This window comes from Exophiala xenobiotica (assembly GCF_000835505.1).
Source record: "Exophiala xenobiotica strain CBS 118157 unplaced genomic scaffold supercont1.7, whole genome shotgun sequence".
In the NCBI taxonomy this organism is placed as follows: Eukaryota; Fungi; Ascomycota; class Eurotiomycetes; order Chaetothyriales; family Herpotrichiellaceae; genus Exophiala; species Exophiala xenobiotica.
Window position 1 is genome coordinate 710,643 of NW_013562488.1, and position 26,863 is coordinate 737,505.

The following is a 26,863-nucleotide window of genomic DNA, read 5'->3' on the forward strand; positions in this document are numbered from 1 at the left end:
CGCCAACAGGATCCCCCATTGGTTGAGAAACCTCCGAAGGAGACTTGTCTCGCCATTATCTCGCCTTGACACGCCCGAATTGCTGCAATCCGTGGCTGTCTAAGCTTCCATGAGGCAAATTTTATTGCTCAGTGTTGAATCAATCTGTTATTCTTTTCCCAACTACGGAGTAGTAGATTCACATGCCTGTAACTAGCAGTGCTAAAATGGCCAGGGTCACTCTATCGAAGGGCGTTGGTTCGCTTATGAGCCAAATATGCCAAACATGGTCTTATCAGGTGGCCGCGAGAAGTCCGACCTCATTTTTACATCATGGTATAAAGGAAAGCACTTGCGCCCGGGTGTCGTTGCAGCTTGGGCCTTTTCGCTTGCATATACACAGTGCACACATCAACAAGGAATCTGCTTTCTGAGCAGCTGAAAAAGCACATCCCCTGTGACACCTAGCCCCCTTCCGACTCGGCCTTTTATTTCCTTTATAGCTCTCAAAAACAATTTAGGGAAGTGGTTGTTGCATTTTCATTCACGATGACGACCCCAACATCCGGCGCCTCTGGCGCTGGCGACACGATGACGCACATGCCCACCCACCAGAGCCTCGAGAAACAAGACACACGTTTGACCAGGGCGTCCACACGCCGCACCCTCGAACGCTACGAAACACGACCTACACAAGATGCTGCCGAGGTGCTGGACCTGCCATATGACATCCTCAGCGATGATGCCAACATGGCCGAGTACACGGAAGAAACAGCCCAAGGTATCATCCCCAAGCGAACAATTTCCCGCGTCACCGGCCTCGAAGAAGAGCACGAACTAGTCACCTTCACTCTGAACGACCCGGAGAACCCCAAGAACTGGTCCAAGCCGTACAAATGGTGGTGCACCATGGTCGTCGCCTTCACCTGCTTCGTCGTGGCATTCAACAGCGCCGTCATCACCGCCGACCTCGAAGGCGTCTCGGAGACCTTCAATGTCTCGCGCGAAGTGTCTCTGCTCACAATCACCATGTTCGTCGTTGGCTTCGGTGTCGGACCCTTGGTATTCGCACCCGCCAGCGAACTCTTCGGCCGAAAACCCGTCTATATCCTTACTATCGCCGTGGCCGTCATCTTCGAGATTCCCTGCGCCGTGGCTCAAAACATCGGCACGCTCCTGGTATGCCGACTGATCGACGGGATCGCGTTTTCCGCGCCCATGACCCTTGTCGGCGGCACGCTCGCCGATCTCTGGCGCAATGAGGAGCGTGGCGTGCCGATGGCCGTGTTCAGCGCCGCTCCCTTTATCGGCCCCGCCATCGGTCCTCTTGCAGGTGGATTCCTCGGTGACGCTGCGGGATGGAGATGGCTTTATTGGATCCAGCTGATCCTGGCCGGCCTGTCATGGGCATTGCTCACGCTCACTGTTCCCGAGACCTACGCCCCCGCGATCCTCGACAAGCGGGCCAAGAAACTCCGCAAAGAAACCGGCGACGCTAGGTACGTGACGGAAAAGGACATCGACAAACGTCCGTTTGGCGAGCAGTTGAAGATTTTCCTTCTCCGGCCTCTGCAGCTGCTCTTCTTGGAGCCCATTGTCTTCCTGATCAGTCTTTACATGTCGGTGCTGTATGGCCTGTTGTACATGTTCTTCGTCGCGTATCCCATCGTCTATGTCGAAGGGAAGGGCTGGTCCGAGGGAAGTACCGGGTTGATGTTCATCCCCTTGGCGGTGGGTGTGGTGCTCTCGGCCGCGTGTGCGCCGTTCGTCAACAAGCACTATCTGAGCATTTGTGCCCGCTACCCGGACGGCAAGCCGCCTGCCGAGGCGAGGTTGATCCCTATGATGTTCAGTTGCTGGCTCATTCCAATCGGGCTTTTCATTTTTGCCTGGACTTCATATCCGGACATGTCGTACTGGGGTCCTATGATGGGTAAGTCAAAGTCGTCGATCCCAAGAACGCCGAGTTCTTGGGAGGCCAGATATCTGGATTTGTTTGTGCTGACAATAGATTGCAGGTGGTTTCCCCGTTGGCTTCGGCTTCATTTTCCTGTATAACTCGGCGAACAACTATCTCGTCGACACGTACCAGCACCAAGCCGCCAGCGCATTAGCGGCCAAGACATGCATCCGGAGTTTCTGGGGTGCCAGCGTCGTGCTGTTTACCGAGCAGATGTACCATACCTTGAACGACCGCTGGGCGAGTACGCTGTTGGCCTTTATTGCTCTGGCTTGCTGTTTGATTCCTTATGTCTTCTACTTCAAGGGTGCGAGTATCAGAAAGCACTCGAAATTCGCATTCGCCGACGACGACGAGGGAGTGAATGTTGGTGTGAAGGTGTGAGGTGGGTTCTCTGGAGACTGAGATGCTGTGGGAACAGTCCTCTTCCAACTGCGCATTGGGCAGGAGCATGCATAAGAGGAGCGTTATTGATATGGTTTTACTTAACCTCTAGGGACAAGGACCCTACCGTGGCCCCACCTGGACTGGACCTCTTCAAGAGGTCTTATGCCCGACCAGGATGACCACGATGCGCGACTACCTCGCCGCGTCGGGCAGAGGGAGGGCGTTGCTCTCGAGCGCTGCTCGGGCGGGTAGCATCACGGCGTTGAGCAGAAGGAGGGACCTTGCTGTTGAGCGGTGCTCGAGCGGGTAGCATAACGGCGTCGGGCAGAGGGAGGACCCTTGCCCCTTTGCTCTTGAGCGGTGCTCGAGCGAGGTAGCCACTTTATCAAATGCTTTGTAAATAATAGTCGACGACCAATGTACATTAACTGATATAACACAAAAATCGTGTCTTCTTATTCCTGTGTTGGGCCACTTTGAACTTCTCTCGCCATTCCCTCACCTCCCTCACCATCAGCATCCATCAACCTCAAATGTTCCAATACGTACAGAATAACGTTCTAGCACCGCATTGAACAGGAGGCCCTCCTGCCACACAAACCGTCCTCGCTGCTGTTTATCGTCGAATGGCACCATAGCGCCAAATTACACGATATACCCATGAGACCATAGTACTCTCCGTCTCACTCGTACCTATAATTCTCAGGGGCCGTATCATAGTAGTCAAGATAGTGACTTGGTTCCATAGAGAAATTGTCCCGGTGTTGGTCAAACTCCACAGCATCATCGCTCACGTAGTTTGCCATGATCTCCATCGGCAACTTGTTGGCATGACTCTGGAAGAACTCGGCCTGTGATAGAGGCAAGTTTAGGCGTGTAACAAAATTCGGGTACCACGGCGCCTCGGCAAAGTCAGCAATCATTGAAGTCAAGCACAACGTTCTTCTTACCATCCATATCTGTGCCACCATGATGCGATCTTGCTCAGTTGCATTAGGCATTCCTGCATGCCAACATCGGAAGTCTCGCAACATCACGTCGCCCTTTGACATTGTTGCCCTTACGGGTGGCCGGATGGCCCGACGTGCCTCGACAACATCCTCGCGAACCGGACATGAAGGCGTGCCAACTTTCTGCTTACCGAACACTGTCTCTGGTGTGGCAGTAGTCTGGTCACGCTCATCGGTAAACGCATGGGAGCCAAGCCAGAATTCTGTTGCACCGTTTTCAAGGGTGAAGTCATTCAGTGCAGTGTTGGCAACAATCACGAACGGACACTTTGGGTGACGGAACCTGGTGTCCTTGTGTACGGGTTGTCGAAGACCACCGGTTCCTGCGAGCGCATTGTTGCCTGTCGACATTATCCATTTGGGATTCGCTCCAAGATAACTGACTCCACGTTAGCCTTCAGCAGAGAGACATCGAAGAAGACTCACGCATTCATCACTTGGACCACGAAGGGGTTGAAGTGAACGTCATCGAATAGCAACTCCGGCCTCGTGAAAGGGGGTGCCTGCAGAATATTGGCTGCGTTCTCAGCGCCATTCTTTCATCAGGTATGTACAGGTCGACATACACTTAACTCCTTGATTGTATACCTTTGCACCGGCGTGGCGTTCTCGGAGAATCCGATCTCGATCAGCACTCATATGCTCGTGCAAGATGTCGCAATGCTCTCTGTTCACCACATCCTTGAGGATGACCATGCCATCTTGGTGCAGACCTTCAAGGGCCATCTGCAGCGCTGGGGCCGAATAAGTCCCATTCTTGAGGTCTGCTTCCCGCAATGGTACCCTTCGCGGACCATCTGGTTTTGCTTCTTTCAAGATTGCGGATGGCATGGTTGTTTTCGGCAAGGGTTTCTGTAGCGACAGCTTTTCTGGTCCTACCTCTTTATGTGTGTATGCGGCCTCTTAAGGGCCACGTCTCCGAAGTATACCCCAGCATCCTGAAGGTGTTGCCATTGATAGGCAACGCAAGATAAGGACCACGGCCGATCTCCGCTTTGTTGTGGGGCATCAGGGCCTTTGGACTTATCAAGCCAGGATCAACCCTATCCTGCTCCAGAATGAGGCTCGCACTGGCTCGATACCACCACGGCTCAATATCTTGGGATTATCCGTAGTCGTGCACTAAATCCAGTGTAACCAACTCAGCTGGTGCAGGTCTCCGCATCCTTGCCGATATGCCTGATAGGGTTGCAGCGCGAAGTAAAGATAGGCTTGGTCTCGACTTCAGGGTTCTGATATGCGGCGGCAACAACTGAATACTTTAACGTCTGTCTTGCTATTTCGAACATACCATTCTGCCAGCTCTTCCTCTGAATTTGGAAAAGAGCAATGGAGACTCCTCGCAAGCCAACGGTCACGGGCATCAATGCCTTCCACCCCAAGAACCTTGTCGCCAACTTCAGAATCAAGAAAGCCAATTTCAAGCATGGTATCAAGAGTAAGGAGAACTTCAAGCAATATCTGCGCACTCCTGGCTCGAACGCGGACCCCACTGGGTCATATTCATGGATCAATGATGGTACGTTGCAAGAACCGTGATTGAATGATGCTAACGACATACAGACTTGTTGCCCACGCCACTCTACGCCCGGACCTGGGCATGGTGGAATTACTTTTTCTTCTACTTCAGTCTATCCATGGACAATTGGACACTTGGCTCAGTCATGATCGGGTGCGGTCTGAATTGGTGGCAGTCTATTATCATCGTCTTCTCCAGTCAACTCGTCAGCTCCGTTGCCATGGTCATCAATTCTCGGTCTGGAGAAGTCTACCATGTCGGCTACCCGATCATCTCAAGAGCAGTGTTTGGGACTTGGGGCGCATACTATGTTGTGTTTGCAAGATCTGTCCTGGCCATTGTCTACTATGCAATCAAGCTTTACGTGGGGTCGTCCTTCGTTGTCATCATGCTGACTGCTGGTGAGTCTGATGTTTCACACCCCTGGGCCCCATGTCTAACTGATCGTGATGATAGTCTTTGGAGATTCGTACAGGAATATCCATAATTCCGTCCCGGCATCTGTCGGCATGAGCACTAAGCAGTTCATTGCCTTCTTTCTTTACTGGCTCGTCCACATCCCTTTCACGCTTCTGAGACCGTATCAGATGCGCTGGATCTTCACTCTCAAGATGGTCACGGTGGTCCCAGCATGCTTCGGCCTGTTTATCTTCTGCATGGTAAAAACCAAAGGAAATATCGGTGGAGGCCTACCCGGAGCTCCGGCATCAACATCCACGAGCTTTGCATGGTTTGTTGTGTACGCTTTCAACAGCGGGCTTGGGAATACTGTAAGTCGATTTCGAACCCTTTGAGCACGGCGTGGCACCCAAAACACCACTGACTTCCTTCGAGGCAAATATCATCACGAATCAACCTGACTTCAGCCGCTGGGCCAAGTATAAGTATGCTTCCATGTGGTCGCAGCTGATCGCAAACCCAATCAGCGTTACGATCAATGCCTCACTCGGTATTCTGGCCACTTCGGCTATCAATCATTCCTGGGGTCTTCAGCTGTGGAATCCATGGGACCTTCTCGACGCCATCTTGACGAGATATCCCTCATCGTCTGTGCGATTTGCAGTGTTTCTTTGCGCAACCTTCTGGGCATTGTTGGTCCTCGGCACAAACATCGCTGCCAACATGGTTCCGTTCGGGTCGGACAGCACCATGCTTCTTCCGCGATACATCAATATGACGAGGGGCCAGTTTTTAGGTCTGTGCCTCGCATGGGCTGTCAACCCCTGGAAAATCCTCCAATCTGCTGCAGGTGAGAGCCTGACTACCTAATGCTCCCTCCCTTGTTTCGAGAGTTAGCAATACTAGTACTAGTACTGACGGGTTTGGCTAGTCTTTTTGAACTTCCTCGGCGGCTACATCATCTTCATGGCGTCTGCCGTGGGCATCATGGTAGCCGATTACTTCATCCTCACCAAGGGCAACATCTTTCTTAAGCATCTATACGACGGCGACAAGTCCAATCCACACTACTACTACCACAGGGGCTGGAACATCCAAGCGTACATTGCCTACATCGTGGCCGTTGTGATTCCCTTCCCCGGATTCTGCGGCTCTCTCGGAGCAAACGTCTCGGAAACGGCCATGAACATCGGTCATCTTGGCTGGTGTCTGTCCTTTGTGGTGTCGATCGCCGTGTACGTTCCGCTGTGCTATTTCTGGCCCACCAAGAACCAGAAGCTGATCAAGAGCATGGGCCTGAAATTCGAGCAGATGGCGAGTGAGGAGCTTGATCCGACAACACTGCCGAACTTCCACTCGACTTTGATCCATGGGCAAGAAGTGAAGGCTGAAGACGAGACGCTCTCGCCCGTGGAAAAGACGGTAGGAGAAAGTACAGTCATCACATCGAAGGCGGATTGACTGTAAGAGGGGGAGGTGATGTGCTAGAATATGTATGGTATGGTGGGTTCGTTAATAGAGAGCGAAGCGATGAATGGCCCAAGGTGTCGATAAGTGGCTACACTCAGATGATAAATGATGTCTTTCCCTTGTACGGCAGGCGTTCAATAGTCCTTCCTTAGAACACAATTCTATTGCGATATACTATGTTCCCCTTTCTCCCGACTTAGTGTTGTCGCACTCCACCCCCGTCTTGCTGCGATCTTGATTGTCTGGCACGGCGAGCCTCTGAGCACAAAAATTGGATTCCGTGCTCTGTTCCTTCCATCTGCCAGACAGGCCTTGGGCCAAGCGTTCGTCGCGAGCTCACGCACGTGACAAGGCTGCGGCCCCCCTTCCCTTTGCCTCAGTGGTTCAGTGTGCGCATTGAGGGGGCGAGTCAGCATGGAGTTCCCAGGACATCGATCTCGGCGCCCCCTCAACTGTAGTCTGCGCTGCTAAGAAAATGCTTGACATACTGTTCTGTGAGATTGGTGGTATCCGGTCACGATATTGGTGCCGCAATATTGCCAGGACAACACTGCATGCGCCTATCCGGCTGTCGCTGATGTCCGGAAATTCAAATCAAGTGCCTATCTGCTCGGAATGTTCAACGGCCATTGGCTATCCGGCCATTCTTTAATCGAGCCCGTCTTCCGGATAAGGATACCTGTTTTACTCCTAAAGATGCGGGAACTCTTAGTCCTCTCAATGCGACGAGGCTGGCGCTGACAAAATGGCGGGATGAAGTTGATCGGTTTTTGTCGAACACGCGTAAACACCCTGGTCTTTGGATTTTTGCAAGGTGTGTGTCTTTCTACGGCCACGTTCGACTGCATGACCGCCTTGCTTGAAGAATGGACTTCGATCTCATTGTCCGCAACGGCAACATGGTCACAGCCTCGGATATTTGGTACGAATGCGACATCGGCATCAAGGTAAGACGGTAACGCCCCCGCTCTCGGTGACAGTATCTCAATGCTGAATGAAGCCTGCACATCTAGGATGGGAAAATACTGGCCGTTGGACATGGTCTTCTTCCCACGCATGACGGTACAGAAATCCTCGATGCTGAGGGAGCATATATCACACCCGGCGGTATCGACACGCATGTCCATCTCAGTCAGCTGTACGAGGCGTCGGTGGATAGCCTCATGAGGACACAGATCACAAACGGAAAGATCCCAGACCTGGCGAATTACACGAACGACACTTACGATACCGGGACACGCAGTGCCGTCGCTGGAGGCACGACCACGGTCATTACTTTCGCAAGCCAGCTTCGCAACGATGAGAGTCTGGTGCCGGTGCTGGAAGAGTATTCTAAGCTCGCAGACGGTCAATCGTACTGCGACTATGGCTTCCACATGATCCTGTCCAATCCGACAAAACATGTCCTTGAGGTGGACCTTCCCATGATGGTGGACAAGTATGGCATCACCAGTGTCAAGATATACATGACATACAAAGCCTTTCAGCTGCGAGATTACGAGATCTTGGACGTCATGCATGCCGCCAGGAGACTCGGGATCACAACCATGGTCCACGCCGAGAACGCCGACGTTATTGACTGGATGACCGAACACCTGGAAGCCCAGAATATGACCGCCCCGTACCACCATGGTACGTCGAGACCGCCGGTCGTGGAAGCGGAGGCAACAGTAAGTTGATGTCCCCCGGGGATCCGTGGTAGGAATCCGGTACTAGTACTGAAAGCTGTCCGCAGAATCGAGCCATTGTTCTCGCAGAGCTGATGGACACGCCAATCTTGCTTGTTCATATCTCGGGCGGCCAAGCAACCCGGGTCATTCGGGAAGCGCAGACCCGACTCTTACCCGTACACGGGGAGACATGTCCTCAATATCTCTTTTTGCTGGCCGAAAGCATGAAGCAGGAGGGTTTTGAAGGCGCAAAATGTGTCTGTTCACCTCCAATCAGAGAAGAACCTGCCGATCAGGACGCTATTTGGACTGGGATCAAGAACGGCACATTTACAACGTTGTCGTCAGACCATGCGCCCATCAAGTTTGACCATCCCCTAGGTAAGCTTCGCGGTTTGGAGCACGGAGGCGGGCCCCAGGGCAAGTTCCAATATATTCCCAATGGGCTTCCTGGCGTCGAAACGAGGGTTCCGTTGCTTTGGTCAGGAGGTGTGCTCGCAGGCCGCATCACTCCTCAGAAATTCGTCGAAGTCACCGCGACCAATCCGGCCAAGTTGTACGGGTTGCCTAACAAGGGGACCATCGGCCCCGGCTTCGATGCAGATTTGGTGATATGGTATCCTCAAGAAAAGTTCAAGCCCTTCAAACTGACAAATGAAATGTTGCACCATGCCATTGACTACACACCCTTCGAGGGTGTAGAGTTCAAGAATTGGCCCAGGTACACTCTTGTAAGGGGGAAGGTGGTGTTCAAAGAAGGAGATGTTGTTGGCAAGTTGGGCTATGGAAAGTACCAGCGGCGGACCAAAAGTACATTGAGTGCGCCGAGAAACCAATTCCTCAGTGAATGGAGGCCTGTATATGCGATGAATTAGCATCTATAGCATACTATAGTAGACAGGCCTAGCCTAGTCACATCTTGGATACGTGGCTCAAGGAATCGGTTTTGCCTAGTCCTAACCCTCACTCGTTGCTTGTTCTGGCAATCTCGGCCTCGGTCCCCTGGGCCTAAGGAGAGAGTCAGACAGACGGTTTCAACAGGGTGGATTTGCTCCCGTGAATGCGCGATCCATGGGTCAGATATCGATCGGCTGGGTGCAGACCTTCTCGACCCCTCGGATTTGGCCGATCAACCTTATCATCCGGGAATACCTCCTTCCAAATAGCGACCAAGCGACTATCTAAGATGGTAGGATCGCCCGATCGTCCACACCTCCCGTAGCGAAAAATATGGACTGAGAATAAGTAAGTCAAAGGGTCATAAATGCATTCTGGCTTCAATAGTCTGTCACGAATAAACGCCCCCTTCTTCGAGGACTGAAACGCAATTGAAGCCTTGCCATCATGGTGCTGAAGACCTGGTTAGACGTACCGGACGAGCATGACTTCTCTGTCGAGAATTTGCCTTTTGGCATATTCTCAACTGCTGCTAATGTGAGTCGAGATACAAACCTCGGCAGCATTGTCTTCCGTAAATCTTGCTGACCCAACGGAGACACGTCCACGTCCTGGGATTGCCATTGGCAGGTTCATTGTCGACCTCGATGCGCTGGTGGAGACGGAAGCGTTCAGCATGTATTGTACATGCCAGTTCCCGCATTCCGTTCTCAAGCAGGTACGCAAATGCTGCTGCCGATAGTGATGGTTCTCCGGGGGATGAAGAAAAGGGTAGTGACAAGCCGTCGAGGCTGACCTTCATGTAGTCCACCTTGAACGAGTTCGCTGCCCTCGGCCGAGAGACTGTCAATGCAGTCCGAATATTTGTCAAATATCTCCTGGTGGAGATGACACCGATCCTACGAGACGACAAGGCGCTGAGGGCAAATTGTATCGTCGACACCGAGGCTGTCCGTGTAGAAATGCATCTGCCAATGCAGATTGGAGACTTCACGGACTTTCTCAACTCCAGAACAGTGAGACCGTCCAGAGTTGCCCGTGTGTACTGAAACTGATGCTGATCTGGACTCCGTAATAGCACGCCAAAAACACTCATTCAACCTCGGCAGCGCCGGTAAATATGTTGGTGGCATATCACAACAAGTTGACGAAGCTGGGCTCATGTGTTAGTCAGGTTCAACCCTCCTCGAGCATTTACCGCTCGTGTATCCAGTGTTGTGCCGTCAGGAACTCCAATCGTTCGGCCAATGGGCCATATGGTCGACTCGGATGGTAAAGCGTATGTTGGACCATCGCAACAGCTCGACGTGGAAATGGAGTTTGCTTTCTTCCTCGGCAAGGCCATCAAGCGATATCAGCGGGTATCGATTGCTGAAGCTGAAGACCATATCTTTGGAGTGGTACTGCTGAATGACTGGTCAAGTATGCATACCGATCATTGAGATGCTATACAGGAGCTGACACGGGGTATCTCAAGCACGGGATGTGCAGGCATTTGAAGATCACCCGTTTGCAGCCTTCAACGCCAAATCATTTGCATCAACAATAAGCCCCTGGGTGGTTTCCTTGGACGCTTTGGAGCATTACCGTACGAAGGCGGCGCCACAGGATCCATCGGACCTCCTGCCGTATTTGACGGACAGCAGGGCACTTTCAACCTTTGATATATCCATCAACATGAGTTGGAAGTTGTCACCGGAAGGAGAAATCTTCAATGTCTCCACCAGTAACCTGACAAACGCATACTGGAGTTTCACACAGATGTTGACCCATCACGCTTTTGGAGGCTGTGAAATGCGAACAGGAGACCTGATAGGGACGGGCACGATAACTGGAGAGGTGAGCTTAATGTATTCCGTTTTGAGACGATTCATTGACTTAGTGGAACCAGGATGATGGTTCCATCTGCTCACTCGTAGAGCGGACGCGCAACGGAACCCAGCAGATCCAGACTCCTGCCGGGAACAGACGGTGTTATGTCCAGGACGGAGACGAAGTGGTCTTTACTGGATGGGCTGCTAAGAAGGGAGATCCCAAGTTAGCAGGAGGCAGAGTTGGATTTGGGATTTGTACTGGAATCATTGTACCTGCGAAATCGCTGTGAGGTTCCAAGTAATAGCCTGGGTAATAGCTGTGAAGTACCGCACATAGTGGTTCCCGGAAAACCCTCCTCCGGTTAAGGCGGCGTCCTGCTTAGGAGTGCCCGTCGAGCCCGTTCGGGTGACCTCAACAACGCTCAACACAGGTACCCCGGTCAAGAGATGCCGCTTTATCCAGATATAAATCCAACGGTCGTCCGTCAGGCCAACTTCTTGTATCTTTCCCATACTCTTGGACTAGTAATCATATCCTTATGACACATGAACGTGTGAGTTAGAGAGCTCCATAGTATCATCCTAGTCAATTGTCATGGTTCTTCTCAAGAATGCTCTCCTCGAGGTCCTTACACGACCAGACCTACCCGCCTCCGCGACCTAACCCCGCCCTTCCCACTGTAACGACTCCACGGCCCAGGACACGAAGGTCTTGTGACTTCTGTCGGTCTCGCAAAAGCGCGTGTAGGCTGGATCAAGGACCACCTTGCTATGCATGCCGACTGTACGCTCGTGAATGCGTCATCAGTGAAAGACCGCCACGGAAGAGGCAAAAGTCCATCATCGCTGTGCCGGCGGGCAGCAATGAGGACAGTGCTCCAAGTGCGCCAGCCTCAGTGCCGTTGTTCTTCTTCTGACTAATAATGAGCACCAGACACACAAAGTGCTCCGCCTCCGGTCAATGACTTCGATTTGGCTCTGTTGTTCTCTCCTCAGTCCAATAATGACGGCTCTCCGCATCGGTCTCCTGCTGAAGCTGGTGGATCTGTAGCGTCGCAGGCCTCTCTAGAATCCAACGACAATACAGACTTGCCACGCAGGCTCCAAGGTCGCGGCAATACTTCAGAGACTTTGGACGGTTGGCCTGCAACGACCACGTTCCTACTGGGGGACACAGGTGAATCTGACCCTTATCTCCTGCGGCATTTCTCCTCCGAGTGTCTCGACTCCAGCGATGATATTGCCAAAGTCACGTCACGGCATATTCTGCGGGCGTCGGATCCAGATGTCATGCATAGCATGGGGAGACCTTTGATCATGTCAATGGCCGACCACTCGCTCTATGATCGTGGAGAGCCGCGGCTCGACCAGCGCGCACTAGACGAGGCGGCAGACGAGGTGTCGCGGATGGTCTCCGAGGAGACCGGCGTGCGGCTGATCAAGCTGTTCTTCCGATATATCTATCCTTACTTCCCCATCCTTTCTAGAACGCGCCTTCTCTATCCATTGACAGAGCTGCCGGCCCGGCTGAGGGAGCTGCCACTTTCTCTCAAGTCTGCCATCTATGCATCAGCCCTGGCATTCGTCACATATGATGATGTTCTTGCTACGACGCTCGTTCACTCCCCGCCTTCAAGTCAGCGTCTGTATCGCATCGCTTGGCTGGCTGTCACGCACGAGGTACATACTCCCCACTTATCCACGCTTCAATCATGCTTGCTCCTTCTGCAGAGGGTCAATGACGATCGCTATGTGATGGACACGGTCTTTCGCTGGAGTCTTTTAGGGTGGACCGTCGCTCTCGCACAAAGCTTCGGACTATCAATCGATTGTCTCGACTGGAACGGGATTCCAGACTGGGAAAAGCGGCTACGTCGTAGACTGTGGTGGGCGGTCTTCGTTATGGACAAATGGGCCTTCATGTCTGCAGGCCTGACGAGCCACATTCATAAAGACAACTACGACGTCTCGCCGCTTACAACTGCAGATTTTGGCTACGCCGAGACCCCCGAACCAACCTCCTCTGACAATACGTCGGCACATTTCTATCACCTTACCCGGTTGACCGCGATACTCAGTGACATCCAGGTTGCCTTCTTCACCGTAGCAGCCTCAAAACGGACCCAACGAGATTTCGCATTGTCGATTGAACTGGCCAAGCCATTCAGACAGGACTTGAAGGAGTGGAAGACTTCTTATGACTCCTTCATCGCTACACAAGCAGCGAGTAGAGATCAGTCACGTTCTCTTCGCTCCGGTCTCGATGGCAACGCCTCCTTAGGGCTGTCGTACCTCGTTGCGAACATCATCCTCTTCCGAGCACTTCTCCGACCCGTCGAGTCCAATTTGCCTTCCACCAACCAGCAACCGCGAGCAGGTCGCGATGCTGTACGTGCAGGAGCCAAGACATGCTGTGTCGAAGCAGTGGCGTTTGTCGAGTCACTCCAACGCAATGTCTGGGACGCTTTCTGGCATTCCTGGTCACGTGCCGGGTTCGCCATGGTTTCTTCCTTGATGATACGATTGCTCATCACCAGCGACAAGGCGATCGAGGTGGATGAGATCAACGCCCTAATACGACGCTGGAGATGGGCGTTGCGTACAGGAGGTGGGAGCGCAGGAAATGTGCTCATGAGTTTGGCGCTGCTGAGGCTCGATCGTTCGCTGGTCACGAGGGGGATACACGAAAGCGATGAGGACGAGTGAAAGCTGGGCGCCGCCCATCCTGACCTTCGAGATTCCAAGTCCTCCCGAGCCCAAGTTCTCTGTCAACCGTCTCGCGTAATACTGAAACGCATCGGATGAAAAGTACTACGGTCTCATGGGTAAATCGTGTAATATAGCGCTAGGGTGTCATTCGACGACAAGCAGCAGCGAGGACAATTTGTGTGGCAGGCGGGCCTCCTGTTCAAGCGGTGGCCAACTGCTGCTTCGCCAATTCAAGCGGCAGCTGTTTTGCACCCCGGTTAAGCGAATTTTATTACACGATTTACCCATAGAGACCGTAATAGAAAGATGAAAGTGTTGAAGTGGTATCAGCAATATTCCTCGCTTGAACGCTCTCATTGCCCAGAAAAAATAATGCAAACCAATTCAGACCGAGGTCTGGTGACCATCAAGGAAGCTGAACCCGACCACACCGCCCAAGAAGTTGCAACCCTTGTGACACCTCACTCACCAATGTGTGGGCGAGGTGGGAAGTTGTACAGAGAGTCTGTACACGACCCAGTCACTGATTGAACACCACAGGAGAACAACCGCATCATCTGCCCCAGACGTTGTCTTCTCCAACAAGGCTCCCGTATCGTCCCGAGTTTCCAATGTGCTCATCATCCTGAGCTTCTTCTTCATCCTCCTCGACAGCGTGCTCAGGAGGTGGATGCCGTGCGGGAACTTCGCTTGGATCAAATCCTTCGCGGATCTCCTGTCCCTCTGGATGTTCCTCATCGATACTATAGGTGCGGACATAATGCTTATTCGGACCACGATTCCAGGTGTCTCCGCCCTCTTTTCGGGCACGCACGCGCTCTGCTTCTTCGGCTTCGACGTCTTCGACAATCAGGTCGACAAGCTGGCTTCGGTCGGACTTGGCGGATGACTGCGAGCGGTCACGTTTCAGCTTGGCTTCAATGGAGCCCTGAGCAGGCGGCTCGTCCGAAGAATGACCCGAGGGCGAAGTGCTGCGGTTCTTTCCTTTTTGAATGCTGTGCTGGATCTCGCTGCGGCGGCGGTTCTTGTTGTCTCGTGTTGGTTGAAAAAGATTTCGGTTCGTAGAGGTCGTGAGGAGATTCGGGTCGCGACGCAGCCAGTCTTCTCGACGAGCTTGATGTGCGGTTACCACGGGATACTATGACAAGAGAGATCAGTAGCTGGAAGAATCCGCACAAGTAGTACCACTTACGTTCCAATCACCAAACTCTAATGCTCTTGCATTGGTGTAGAGCCTCTCGTCCTCTGCATCCATGCCTACTTCGATGTCTGGGTCGGCAGCTCGGTATTCGTGAGCCTTTCCTCTTGCTTCTGGTGCTGGAGGTCGAGAAGAGCCGTCATTGGCCAGTAGCGGTGTCCGGGCAGTAGGTGCTTGTGGTTTGGGGATCCAATACTTCGCTTTACCTCCTCGTTCATATCTCATGCCGTCCATCATCCTTGCTACACGGGAGTGAGAGTCCTCATGGGCGATAACGTTATCGCCAGAGTCGAAAGTCCGATAGTCATACTTCTTGCCACGGAATGTCTCTTTCGTGTCCTCGATCAGGTCCCGCGGGCCAAAGGCGTCTCTAAGAGCATATTTGACCGGCATGCGAGCTGCCGAAATAGTTACGTCTGCATAGTCGTGCCATGAGAACGCATACCAATGCGAGACTGCGAAGATAGGCATTTCGAAACATATTAATGCATCTTGAATAGCCGCAGCCAAGTTGTCTGCGCTGTAACCTGGAACGTCACTGGGAATAGCTCCCAAAAATTGCAGGATAGAAAGAAAGAATCCTTGCCAATAGGAGGCAAAAATGATGAGCTTGATACACAGAAACTTCGGCATAGGTCGAAAGGGTTTCAAATCTTGGTGCATGCAAACCCAAAACATTGCCAGAGAGTACAAGCTCAAAGTCACACTGAGGTTGTAGACAATGCCTAGCCAAAGATAACCCGAGTTCAAGGCAATGTAGCCTTCATGATACGTTCCAGTAAGCTTGAGAACAATGGTGAGGACGCTCAAGATTGGCTTCAGCCACGTGTATTGCAGGATGCCTCTCTTGATTGCCAGGAAAGTGTGTGGATCAGAGATGTCGACTTTTGAGAAGTAGAGATTGATGGGCCACGGGTGGGACACTGGTGGCCGTCCGTGCATCATAATGATAAGGGAACGCTCGCCTCCGAGGAAGTTGACGAGGAGTTGAAGGAAGGTGTATATGGTGAATGCTTCATATATGTCGCGGAGGGGATCGATGTAGAAAGCGGCTTTAAGAGAAACGATGGAGCTCCATGATGACGCAGAGTATATTGGAACCATGAGCAGTATCCGGATAACGTATCGTTGCAACAACGGTTTCCTGTAATTCTTCGTCTGCAGCCATATTGATCTATGCGATGTCAGAGGAAGTGCACGCCGAGTCTGGACTCCTACTCACACGAAGGATATGAGCGTAGCAACCAGCGCAGCTACTCCTGCGAGGATGATGGTGATCCTCGTGAGCCTGCTGCCCGTACCACCGGTGCTGGTTATGTCTATCATGGTGCCAGACGAGTCGACCTCGTGGCGAGGGAGACGGAGGTGCAGCTGCTGCTCAGGCTACCTGCTGTCGGAATGGCACATTTCGCGAGCAAGAGGACAGCGATTCGACTCGGTAGTGCGGGTATCGGAAGATGAGAAGGTTTATCGCGCGAGGTATTGGTAGAGGGATTGTTGTAATTGATGCCTGCGGTGGTGCGCATGATGCAGAGTCGAAAGCGCGACCAGGAAAATTACGTCGATCAATCGAGGTTGATAGGGAGCATCATGGTGCATGGGACATTTTGCGGGGAAATTGTTCACGCTGCGACCAAGTACTTTGCTCCGTACATTCGACGCGCTCTCCAGCTACAACGAGTCGGAATTTATCTCGAGCGAGCACCACCTTCACTTCTTTCTTCTTTTATGGGCTTGCTGGGTAATGTCATCGTCAGCATGTTGGGATGGCTTTTCTCTGAAGCCATGAACGAGACTTCGCAGGGAAGCTGCGACACCTACAATGTCCGACCTGAATGACCTTGTCGGGCAGCCCATCTCGAGGGACACATCTTTCAATTGGTATGCACTCTAAGAGCTTATGATCAAGACATACTGACCGCTGTCAGGACATGGTTCATTGAAATAGTGACCTGCGCCTGTCTTGCGCTATTCTTTCTCTTTTACTTCAACCGCCTATTCGCAACTCTCGTTTCCTACGGTGTACGGGCGTGGACGTGGCACAAGTACCGGGTATGGATCGATATACAGGCACTACAGCTGTCTTTCCTGGCTGGAAGGATCTTCTTCAAGGGCATACGGTATCACGGTGAGAACGAGACGGTCTTGATTCAAAATGGCCACATTACTTGGAGGTACTGGCAGCGGACATCACGACAAGTCGATCTTACTACGATTGATTCGGACAACGAGGATGGCCTGAAAGAGAAACTGGATGCGAATCTAGATGACTCGGAAAGGTCCGAGTCACCAACAGCAGATCAAGAACTGGGACGGGCAAAGAAAGCCGACACCTCAGACGCTCGAATTGCCATCAATGTGACTGGCCTGGAATGGTTTGTCTACAACCGAACACCTGTCTACGATGCTATGATCAATGATGCTGTCAAGATCGATTCAAAAAATGAAGAGTGCAAAGTGTACGCTAGCGGACACAAGCCAGACCTGCCTCATGAAGACCTTTCCTGTCGCAAAGATGCTAAGAGACAACAACATCAGGCCGAATCCGCCAGCGACCTCTCTAGCGACGACTTCACAGAGAAGGCCGACCGTGTTCTTACCGGGGATGAGGCTGCTGTCCCTATCAACCGGATCAACACGAGTACCAGTGTCACCTCAGATGCGCACTTGCCTGCAACTCACGTTTCCTCCTTCTACTCCTTCATCCTGCGCTTTCTGCCCATCGGTGTCGAAGTCTCGAAGGGTGCTATTATTCTGGGAAACGAGACGACAAGGGCAATCGTCGTCTCGACGTTCACAGCAGCAGAAGGTCACATTGATGCAGCTGCCGCCGGACCATCAGACATATTTCGGCAAGTCTTCGACTTCGACATCGAACAGCCGAAAGTCGAAATGAGACCTAACCCCGACTTTCGAGCGTCGCAGCTTACAACTGCCGAAAGGATTATCCTAGCAGCGGAATCGGAAGCTCGTCGCCGGCGATGGTGGCAGCTTAACCTTCGCCTAGGCCACCGGATTGGCAGGGCTACTCGTCGCTTGAGGCGGCTTCTTCCAGGTCTTCGGAGCTCTAGAGGATCATTGAAGACTACTGCCTCTCAAGATGACCAGAAGGAAAGGCACTATCTGTATGAAGGGTTTCCGGAAGACGACAGATCATGGCACGGTCTTGGCCGCTACATGGACGAAGACGAACGAGATGACCACGAAGGATGGTCTCAAGTGGACTATGCGAGGTTTTCCCAAATTCTGGACTGCCCTAAAGTCCATTTGAACTTCTATTGGGATCTCCCAGGTCAGGTGACTGAGGAACATGCTGACTCGCCCGAGAAGTGGAGGTTTGGAGACATCAACTTGTCGACGCCCCCAGCCTATGGTCTCGACTTGACTGTGCAAGGAGGAATTGTCAACTACGGTCCATGGGCAGATCGCCTGCGCCTCGAACTCCAAGCAGCATTTTTCCCGAACCCTTACCGAACACCCTCTCCCGCTGCTGCACTTCAGGCCGGACAAGCACGGCAAAACACAGTGATGACAATTCGTGTTGATATAGACGATGAGGTCAGCCTTCGCGTCCCCACCAGAGAACGTTCGAAGGACTGGCAATGGAGAGGCCGAGCACATGTAGTGCGAGAAGCAGCTGCTATCCGGAAACAACGGGAAAGGAGACATTTTCGCTTTCGAAGGTCTCAAAAACCCAACCTTGGACCTGAAGTCCGGCCTTTTGGATGGCTCACCGTCTCTGCCGGAAAGGACTCAACGGTACGGTATGAGATGGATATGGTTGCCAATGAGGTGGGATACCGAAATCAGTTGAGGCTCGACCTCAAGGATACAAAAGCAACGTCAAGTGTCAATCACGCTCTTTTGTGGCGTTGCCGATCGCAGAAGGTCTCCTGTGACATATCCAATCCGCTCGTGTGGAATAGTCTGCATACATGGACCTTTGACATCGAGAATAACGCCATGGAAATGTTCCTGTTGAGAGACCACATGTTCCTCCTAACAGATCTCATCAGCGATTTCACCGAAGGCCAGAAGCCTGATTACATGACCTTTGTGCCTTTCCTCTATCAACTCCATCTGACGTTTCCAGTCCTAAAGCTCTATCTCAATGCAAATGATTACAATATCATTGACAGTCCGTGCGACTTGGAAGAGAATGCTTTTTTGATCCTTGGGTTTCAGCAGCTGGATGGCAATGTCGATATTCCAATGCAGGATTTCGCACCGCGCCAAAGCAGCGTGAAATTCCTAGCTGAAGGCCACAACGCGTTTCTGGATCTCAACACACCAGCATGGAATACCTTACATACACTCGCCGAAGACAAGAATATGGCCACTCTCAAACGTCTTGATCTTGAAGGTTCTTATAACTACTATCCAACTGTGTCGCCAAAATTGACCGACTCGCTTTTTATGACGATTACCGGATATGCTCCGAAATTCTACCTGCATGGCTACTTGATCCGCTACTTCATGAACGTCAAGGAGAACTATTTCGGAGAAGACCTCCACTTCAGGACTCTGGAGGAGTACCAAGATATACTTGCAGGCAACCAAGTCAGGACACCACGTCCAACGGCAAAAAGAGAAAACGATCTGGACGTCATCTTGACTGTACGAGCAGACAGTTCATCCGTCCTCCTTCCTGCCAACATTTACTCCCGAAGGGAGAATCTTCGAGTAGATGTGCTTCTCGTTGAAGCAGACATGCGTTTTACGAATTATTACATGGATCTGCAGGTTAGTTCAAGTCCACTCGAAGCTTCAATTGAAACGATAGCCAAAACCGAAACTGGCTTTTCGGAGGATATCACCAATTGTCAATTGTTCATAGACGGTGCTGAAATATATGGTCATCGACTTTTCGGAGCACCTCCGACAGAACCAACCTATGTGTGCAATTGGGATATAGACATTGGTGAAGCAACAGGCGAAGTCAGTACGAAATTCGTCCAGACTCTCATCAACTCTATCATGACTTTCACCTACACCCTGGACGATTACGAAAACTCCCTACCTGAATTACTCACGACAAAAGTCTACGATGTGACCTTTTTGAGAGCCACGGTCGCGGGTTTACGGCTTTGGCTTGTCGGTGGCGGAGCAGCATTTCTGCTGGAGCTCTCCACAGTAGAAGTGTCCCTTTCTGACTGGGCCAACTCTAGCTTCTTCAAGACGGTGCAAGCAAGCGTACCACGGATCCTCGTCGCAGCTGTAGACCATAAGAGCGCTTTACGACACCGCGGCAAAGGATCGGCTACGGTGGAAACACTTGCTTGTCTCGAGACTGCTCTTCGAGTTGGGTCTCTAGACAAGAGCGACAACCTCTCCCAGACACGCGCCTTACAACAACAGCACATTAGGTATCATGATCAAAGAAGTCACCGAACGCAGTGGCTTCTGGGAGCTCAGAAACAATACCCGCCCAACCACAAGCCTCCTGAATGGGCTCGTGAACCCCCTGCAATGCCTTTGCCGGCAATGCCTGAGCCCATTGCCAGCACTGGGGAGGGAACTTTAGCGCAGACAGCGGATCGTCCTCTACGGGGACGTGCTGTTGGTCGCACGAGCTCGTTCCTCTCAACAGCGTCATCAGTACCAACAAGGCCAGCTCCTAGACAAACTGACCTGGCCAAGAGGTCAAGCCGCAATCCTCAGAGCCGTTCGACGTTGCTGGGGCCCTACGAAGGATCTAAAGAGCAATCCCCTGCTTCAGCGAAGCGCTTCCCCTCCCAGGAACAGGACCTCAATCCAGCATTGGTAACTTTCGCCAGCCCTTGGTCGCCTCCACATTTCACGCTGCAGAATGTTCGGCCTGATACGAAGAATATGCCGCCTATAACAAAGTCAGAGCTTACTGAAGCAGCCTCATTAATGCAGTTCACTACCAACGAGCCTGGCCCCCGGATGGAAGACTTCGAGAACACACCTCACAACGGCGTTGTCTGCATGATTGAAAATGGTCTGACTGGTTTCTGTACCCCAACTTTGTTCCTTTGCATTGGTGGTCTGATTCAAGAACTGAATAACGACCATGCTGTGGACCAGTTGGACAAAGTCCAGATTACCTTGACAAAGAAGATTTTGGAGAATCAAAGGCACGACGACAAGGGCCATGCCATGGATTTCGCAGTCCAAGTGCCATTTGCGCACATAAAGCTCGTCAATAGCCTACAAAGTGGAATGCAGACGCAGGCTTCGTCGCATGATCAATATGATGTGAAAATCCTCGGCACTCAGGCCATGTACCGCTCATTGCATCCGCAATCTGACTCTAGGCGCAGCGGCACTCCTTCACCCAGTCACTTGGCCTATGGATCCATCGAAAAGCTGACCGTGTCTGCCAGAGACGACGCATTCGCAGTTAAGCCAGCAACGCAGGCGGAAGTTTCTCTGTCAAACTTGGGTGCCTGGTTTTACCTGAAGGAGGAAATCACTTCGAAACTGCAGCTGGGTAATTTTGATGTCGTCCTCTGGGCGGAACAATTGGTCGACATGGCTGGACTCATACAGAGGACTGTCTCAATGATTGATCGCATCGCAGCTGCATTCACGGGCTTGGATCAGAGTCACAAGTCAAGGCACCTGATATATCATCTCACCCAAGCAGGGTCTTCAATCTCCGAGCCCATCTTCTTGACCAGACCTTCGTATGTCCTCCGCAGCGCCGACAAACACGTGCGTCTTACGGATTCCTGGAAGATTATGTCTCGTCTGAGGCACATATTTTCGACTCTGGAAAAGAAGAAAGGCTCGGACTTCGTAAACAGCTGCGAGTGTGAAGGGCTCGAGCTAAAGGGGCCAGCGCTGAAAAGGGTCCTGACGTCCTTTGAGCAGTGGCGAGGCTGGGACTACCGACGGGACACGGTCCCTATCATGACTACCCTATTCGAAGGTCAACGTCCCGGCACCTCAGAAAAGCGACCAAGCAGACTTGCTTCTCAAGCTGAAATTATAATCGGCAAGTCAGACATCATCTTGGATCCTGGTCCGCGGCAGAGCGACTTCACCCTCGTGGGCCTGGATTTCAACGTCGCTGTACGTCCTGCAACAGCTTCATCAGGCATCGACAGCATCAATGAGAGGGTTATACTCCAAGCCTACCTTGCAGATGCCTCTCTACATCTCAACTGGGCGCTGGTACAGCTAGCTCGACAGATTATAGAGCTTGGTAATCCCCTTGCTATGCTGCCTACCAGGACAGGCTCGAATAACAAGGTCGACATTGATCGGACTGCCGTAAGGAGACAGTTCAGTGTTGTAGTAGGATCTGATGCGGCAGCAATCTACCTTACAACAGTGAATCTCAAACTCAAGTGGGCAGCTGAAAGCTTCCGAAGTGCTGTCTCCTTCGACTCGGGCGGGTCCCTTCCTGCCATTCACTCTTGGACAATCGCAGCTAACACTGCCATGGCCAAGTTCAAGGGGCATTCTCATACTCTGCTTACATGGAGACTACGATCACCCAAGCTCTACGGATCGGTATGGCCACAGTCATCTGAGGAGTCTCAAGCTCCTACACAGGTTATCCATATCTGCGCTGCTTCACGCAGGTATCGCTTCCAGATGAGGGAGGACGTTGTCAAGCTACTGACTGTGGTAGACAGCGTTGTTCGGGACGAAGTTTCTGCAATCTATAAATTGATCGAGCTAATCCCAAAGAACCCCAGCAACGAAGTAAAGAAAGTGCCCCGGCCTTTGAATACTTCTATCCAACTTCGCACCGCTTTGTTCATGGACAACTATCGATTGAGTTTTGCGGTCGTCCCATCTCTGCATTACACAATAGCGGGAAATGTCGCCAGAACATCCATCGTGCCGCGGAAAGATGGCGGTCTCGATGTCAACTTCGACATCAAAGAGCACGAGCACTTATTTGAAGCACCTCAAGACGAGAGCATGGAAACATCTTCTATTCTCAAAATGCCTCCCGTCAATGGCCGAGTCTCGATTGCCCAGACTGCGAGCGTCATCTCGATCGGTGCTCGCGTTACCACCGAGCAAATCAACCTTGAAGCTGCCGGCATACGAGCTTGCTTCGAAGCATTGAATCGACCCGGTGTGGTCCAGCTGATCTTGGATGCTAGGCAAACCGTGGAAGACGTGCAGAACTCGGTCAAAAATATTTCAGGCAGCAGGGTCAAGCCTGAAAAAGCGGCGTCCCCCGAAACAACCCTATCACTTCGATATGCTGTGCATGGAACGCTTGCCGGCATCAAGGTACATATGAGGGCTCCGACATTCCGTGAAGACCAGACCTACCAGGCCGACATGGAGCTCAAGCTTGAAGCGACTTCATTGTTTGTTCACAATGAAACGGAGAACCCCGATACAATCCACGAGCAACCACAATTCATCCTGAATTCCCAAGGAGTAGGACTTGGCATCTACCGGGCAACGAAGTACGGCAAGACCAATGTCGGAAAGTGCACTATCGGGCTTAAGGCATCAGGGAAAACAGAGACCGATGGTAGGCTTGGTAAAGTTCATATGTACAGGGCTTGGAGCGACGCGATTGCAGTTGAGCTCTACGAGGATACCGCTACCCTAGCAGTGGACATTGCAGCATTCATACAAGACAGGATCAAGTCCATCAAACTCGCCGAGAATCCGGAGAGCATTCGTCGGCTTCGAAGGATGACAACTGCTGGCATCGCCGACCGCCTGAAACCGAAGGAACAAATAGAAGCAGCACTGGAAGCTGTATCGACTCACGAGTCGTCCTCATCAGCGCTCTATGGCTCTACCTATGCTGTGGACGTCGATAACATCCATATTCGCTGGAATTTGACGAGAAGTTCCATTTTGTCGCCTACACGTGAACTGCAGGATCTGGTCTTTTCTATTCGGAAGGTGGACCTCCAGACACGACAAGAAGGTACTGCTCGGCTTTCAATTTTGGACACACAATTACAGATTGTCCCTCAGTCTCAGGCCGCCAATCCCACGCAACGCACAGCCAACTCGGCTCTCCTTCCAGAAGTCGTCTTCGGAAGCGCCTATCTCTCAACTAAGCGTGACCGCCGTTTTGCGTTTCAGGCCAAAGGCAAGGCAGTGGACATCCGACTTGCCACTGACTTTGCAGTTCCGGCACATGCTTTGCAAAAGTCGCTTGCACACGCAAGTGAGGAGCTACGCAACGCAAAGAACATCTATGAGACGAGCCCTCAAGCTGTACAGCCTGGGAAGGTCGACTTCTTGGGAGGAAAACGCCTAGCCTCTCTGCTTGTTGATGCAGACTTTGCTGGTGCTGTGGTGCATATCACTCCGTGGACGGAGGTTCGACCCCAAAGCTCAGCATTCAGCTTCCTTAAGGGCGGAAAACGATCCCGGGCTGGTCGATACGGGCAAGCCGTGCAGGGTGACAATGCGGCCACAGTGAGACTCCAGTCGCCCGGCGTTGCTCTCAAAGTTGAGTATAAGGATACCGGCTCTGATGATCCCTATCTCAGCACCGAGATCAAAGTGGCCGCCTCTTCAAATACTCTCTATCCCACCGTTGTTCCCTTGATCTTGGAAATTTCGTCCAGCATCAAGGAAATAATGGGTGACGAGAGGGCCGAGGATACAGAGACCAAAACAGGCGGAGACGCAAGCACTTATCTATCCGAGGAGACCATCAATAATGCGAACCCTACGGCTATTCTGGGTCGCTGCAAATTGAATGCAGGCCTGTATATTCAGCGACAAGAGTTCAGTCTCAGTTGCCAACCAATAGCACGAGTTGCTGCTACAGCCAGATTTGCGGATATTTTGGTTCGGATCAATACAGTGTCAGCACCCGATCAGGAACGTTTCTTTGCCATAGTGACGACTTTCAACAAACTCGAGGCTTCCGTTCAGCATGTCTATTCAAGAGAATCCACTGCTAATTTTGAAGTCGACTCAATCGTCCTCTCTTTGATGAACAGTAAGCACGTCAGCGCCAACACCGGCATTTCGGCAGTGCTCAATGTCAGTCCGATGAAGATGGACATCAACGCAAAGCAACTGCAGGATTTCCTCTTGTTCCGGGAGATATGGTATCCCGCCGAACTTCGGGGTAGCTCCAAGCCTAGTGCGCCTGTGGGGACGGCGCAAGATCAGCATGCATATGCAATGCAGCGATATCAGGAACTCTCCGCAAGAGGTACCTTGCCATGGCACGCCATCTTATCCATGGAGGAAATAAAACTTGCTGTTGATTTCGGACAAGGCCTGGGCAAGTCAGTGTTCATCGTATCAAAACTGTGGGCCTCGTCAAAGAAAAACAATGATTCCGAACAGAACCTTTGCATAGGTTTCGACAGAATTGGTGTTGATGCTACCGGAAGAATGAGCGGCTTCGTGGAGTTGGACAATATGCGGCTTCGTACTTCGATTCGCTGGCCGGAAGATTCATCAAGAAAAGCGCGAGCGCCGCTTGTGCAAGCATCTATCGGGTTCGAGCACTTCCGGGTCAAAGCTGCATTCGATTATCAACCATTTGCTGTTGCAGATATCTCGTTCTTCGAATTCCTGATGTACAATGTACGTCAGGGTCAACAATGGGATAGTGATCGTTTGGTTGGTATTGTCGATGGTGGTAAAGTGCAAGTTTTCGTGACCACCGGAACAGCAGCACAAGGGCTTGCCCTTGTCCAGGCATTTGAGCGGTTGGCGCAAGAGAAGCAGGAAGCATATGAGACGTCGTTACACGATTTGGACAAATTCCTCCGCCGGAAATCAGTCTTCCCATCTAGCAGTTGGGTAGCACCTGCTCCTGACCCGGAGTTCAAAGAAAAGGCGCTCTCGAAGCGGACATTCGCTCTGCATACAGATGTCGTGGTGACGCTGAATGAAGTTGATATTGGAGCCTTCCCGAATACTTTCTTCGACAACCAACTTCTGAAGATTGACGCGACTGAAGTCCAGGCAAGATTCGCTGTGGCAACGACTGAAGGCAAAACCCATAGCGGATTGGGAATGACTCTTGGTCAACTGGGAGTGGCGCTGTCAAATGTCAACCGCACAACCACCAAGGCATTGAGCGAGGTGTCGGTGCCGGATGTTATCGATCGCGCTACATCGTCTCGAGGAGGTACTATCGTGAAGGTGCCACGACTCGTCTCTTCGATGGAGACATGGCAAGTCCCGGACTCCAATATCATCGAATACATCTTTCGCAGCACATTCGAAGGCAAAGTCGATGTGGGCTGGAACTATGCACGAATCAGCTTCATCAGAAGTATGTGGCAGTCACATTCGAGGGCGCTGGCTCAGCGACTCGGAAAGCCACTTGCGCCCTCAGCTATCAAAGTCACGGCGGAGCCCCAGGGTAATGAAGAAGGCGGACAGGAGAAGATCACGGCCGTGGTGAACGTGCCTCAATCACGATTCACGTATGTCGCACTCGAACCTCCAGTGATTGATACGCCGCAGCTCAGGGATATGGGTGAGGCGACACCGCCGTTGGAGTGGATTGGGTTGCACCGAGATAAATTGCCGGAGGCGACGCACAGTATTGCAATTGTGAGTCTATTGGAGGTTGCAAGGGAGGTGGAGGATGCGTATGCGAGAATTCTGGGAGCTAGTTGAGGATGGTCTGTTCATTCTGTTCATGGTTGTTGCATAGCGCTGGCGTATTGCGACAATGCGAAAACAGGAAATAGGAGGTACCTACCTACTTGATTTCGATATTGGTGATGGTACTTATGACTGTTTCTCAACGGCTATTTGGATGACTCTGACCTCGAGATGACTTGTGGACGAGGTATGAGAAGGACTCCGGCAGCTGATGACTCGGAGTTAAGCAGCTTTCATACCAGGCTAAGGATAGTCTAATCCTGTTACAGACTAGTTCCTCTGAATATGACTTGCGCACTAAACC

At 51.9% G+C, this 26,863-nt stretch overlaps 7 protein-coding genes across 7 annotated transcripts; 5 read left to right on the forward strand and 2 right to left on the reverse strand.

Annotated features, from left to right (window-relative positions):
- Positions 1 to 144: 144 nt before the first annotated feature.
- PV05_10969 (uncharacterized protein) lies at positions 145 to 2,753 on the forward strand. Its single transcript, XM_013454406.1, has 2 exons — positions 145 to 1,912; positions 1,998 to 2,753. Exons 1-2 carry the CDS (start codon positions 529 to 531, stop codon positions 2,321 to 2,323), a joined length of 1,710 nt encoding a protein of 569 aa, XP_013309860.1. The 5' UTR covers positions 145 to 528; the 3' UTR covers positions 2,324 to 2,753.
- Positions 2,754 to 3,009: 256 nt separating this feature from the next.
- Positions 3,010 to 4,167, reverse strand: PV05_10970 (uncharacterized protein; the record flags this gene model as incomplete). Its single annotated transcript, XM_013454407.1, has 3 exons — positions 3,010 to 3,715; positions 3,763 to 3,853; positions 3,903 to 4,167. The coding sequence occupies 3 exons, from the start codon at positions 4,165 to 4,167 to the stop codon at positions 3,010 to 3,012; spliced, it is 1,062 nt and encodes a 353-aa protein (XP_013309861.1).
- A 498-nt stretch (positions 4,168 to 4,665) lies between these two features.
- Positions 4,666 to 6,879, forward strand: PV05_10971 (uncharacterized protein; the record flags this gene model as incomplete). Its single annotated transcript, XM_013454408.1, has 5 exons — positions 4,666 to 4,855; positions 4,900 to 5,256; positions 5,312 to 5,625; positions 5,690 to 6,104; positions 6,186 to 6,879. 5 exons carry the CDS (start codon positions 4,666 to 4,668, stop codon positions 6,713 to 6,715), a joined length of 1,806 nt encoding a protein of 601 aa, XP_013309862.1. The 3' UTR covers positions 6,716 to 6,879.
- A 617-nt stretch (positions 6,880 to 7,496) lies between these two features.
- On the forward strand, positions 7,497 to 9,269 carry PV05_10972 (dihydropyrimidinase; the record flags this gene model as incomplete). Its single annotated transcript, XM_013454409.1, has 4 exons — positions 7,497 to 7,671; positions 7,738 to 7,855; positions 7,922 to 8,394; positions 8,460 to 9,269. Exons 1-4 carry the CDS (start codon positions 7,591 to 7,593, stop codon positions 9,267 to 9,269), a joined length of 1,482 nt encoding a protein of 493 aa, XP_013309863.1. The 5' UTR covers positions 7,497 to 7,590.
- Positions 9,270 to 9,738: 469 nt separating this feature from the next.
- On the forward strand, positions 9,739 to 14,090 carry PV05_10973 (fumarylacetoacetase; the record flags this gene model as incomplete). Its single annotated transcript, XM_013454410.1, has 8 exons — positions 9,739 to 9,828; positions 9,890 to 10,009; positions 10,098 to 10,307; positions 10,370 to 10,434; positions 10,466 to 10,713; positions 10,769 to 11,130; positions 11,183 to 11,360; positions 12,040 to 14,090. 8 exons carry the CDS (start codon positions 9,739 to 9,741, stop codon positions 13,809 to 13,811), a joined length of 3,045 nt encoding a protein of 1,014 aa, XP_013309864.1. The 3' UTR covers positions 13,812 to 14,090.
- Positions 14,060 to 16,565, reverse strand: PV05_10974 (uncharacterized protein). Its single transcript, XM_013454411.1, has 3 exons — positions 16,235 to 16,565; positions 15,007 to 16,186; positions 14,060 to 14,952 (listed from the first exon to the last, which is right to left on the reverse strand). Exons 1-3 carry the CDS (start codon positions 16,336 to 16,338, stop codon positions 14,368 to 14,370), a joined length of 1,869 nt encoding a protein of 622 aa, XP_013309865.1. The 5' UTR covers positions 16,339 to 16,565; the 3' UTR covers positions 14,060 to 14,367.
- Positions 16,566 to 16,671: 106 nt separating this feature from the next.
- Positions 16,672 to 26,850, forward strand: PV05_10975 (uncharacterized protein). The gene is made up of 2 exons (XM_013454412.1): positions 16,672 to 16,893; positions 16,941 to 26,850. Exons 1-2 carry the CDS (start codon positions 16,835 to 16,837, stop codon positions 26,569 to 26,571), a joined length of 9,690 nt encoding a protein of 3,229 aa, XP_013309866.1. The 5' UTR covers positions 16,672 to 16,834; the 3' UTR covers positions 26,572 to 26,850.
- Positions 26,851 to 26,863: the final 13 nt, after the last annotated feature.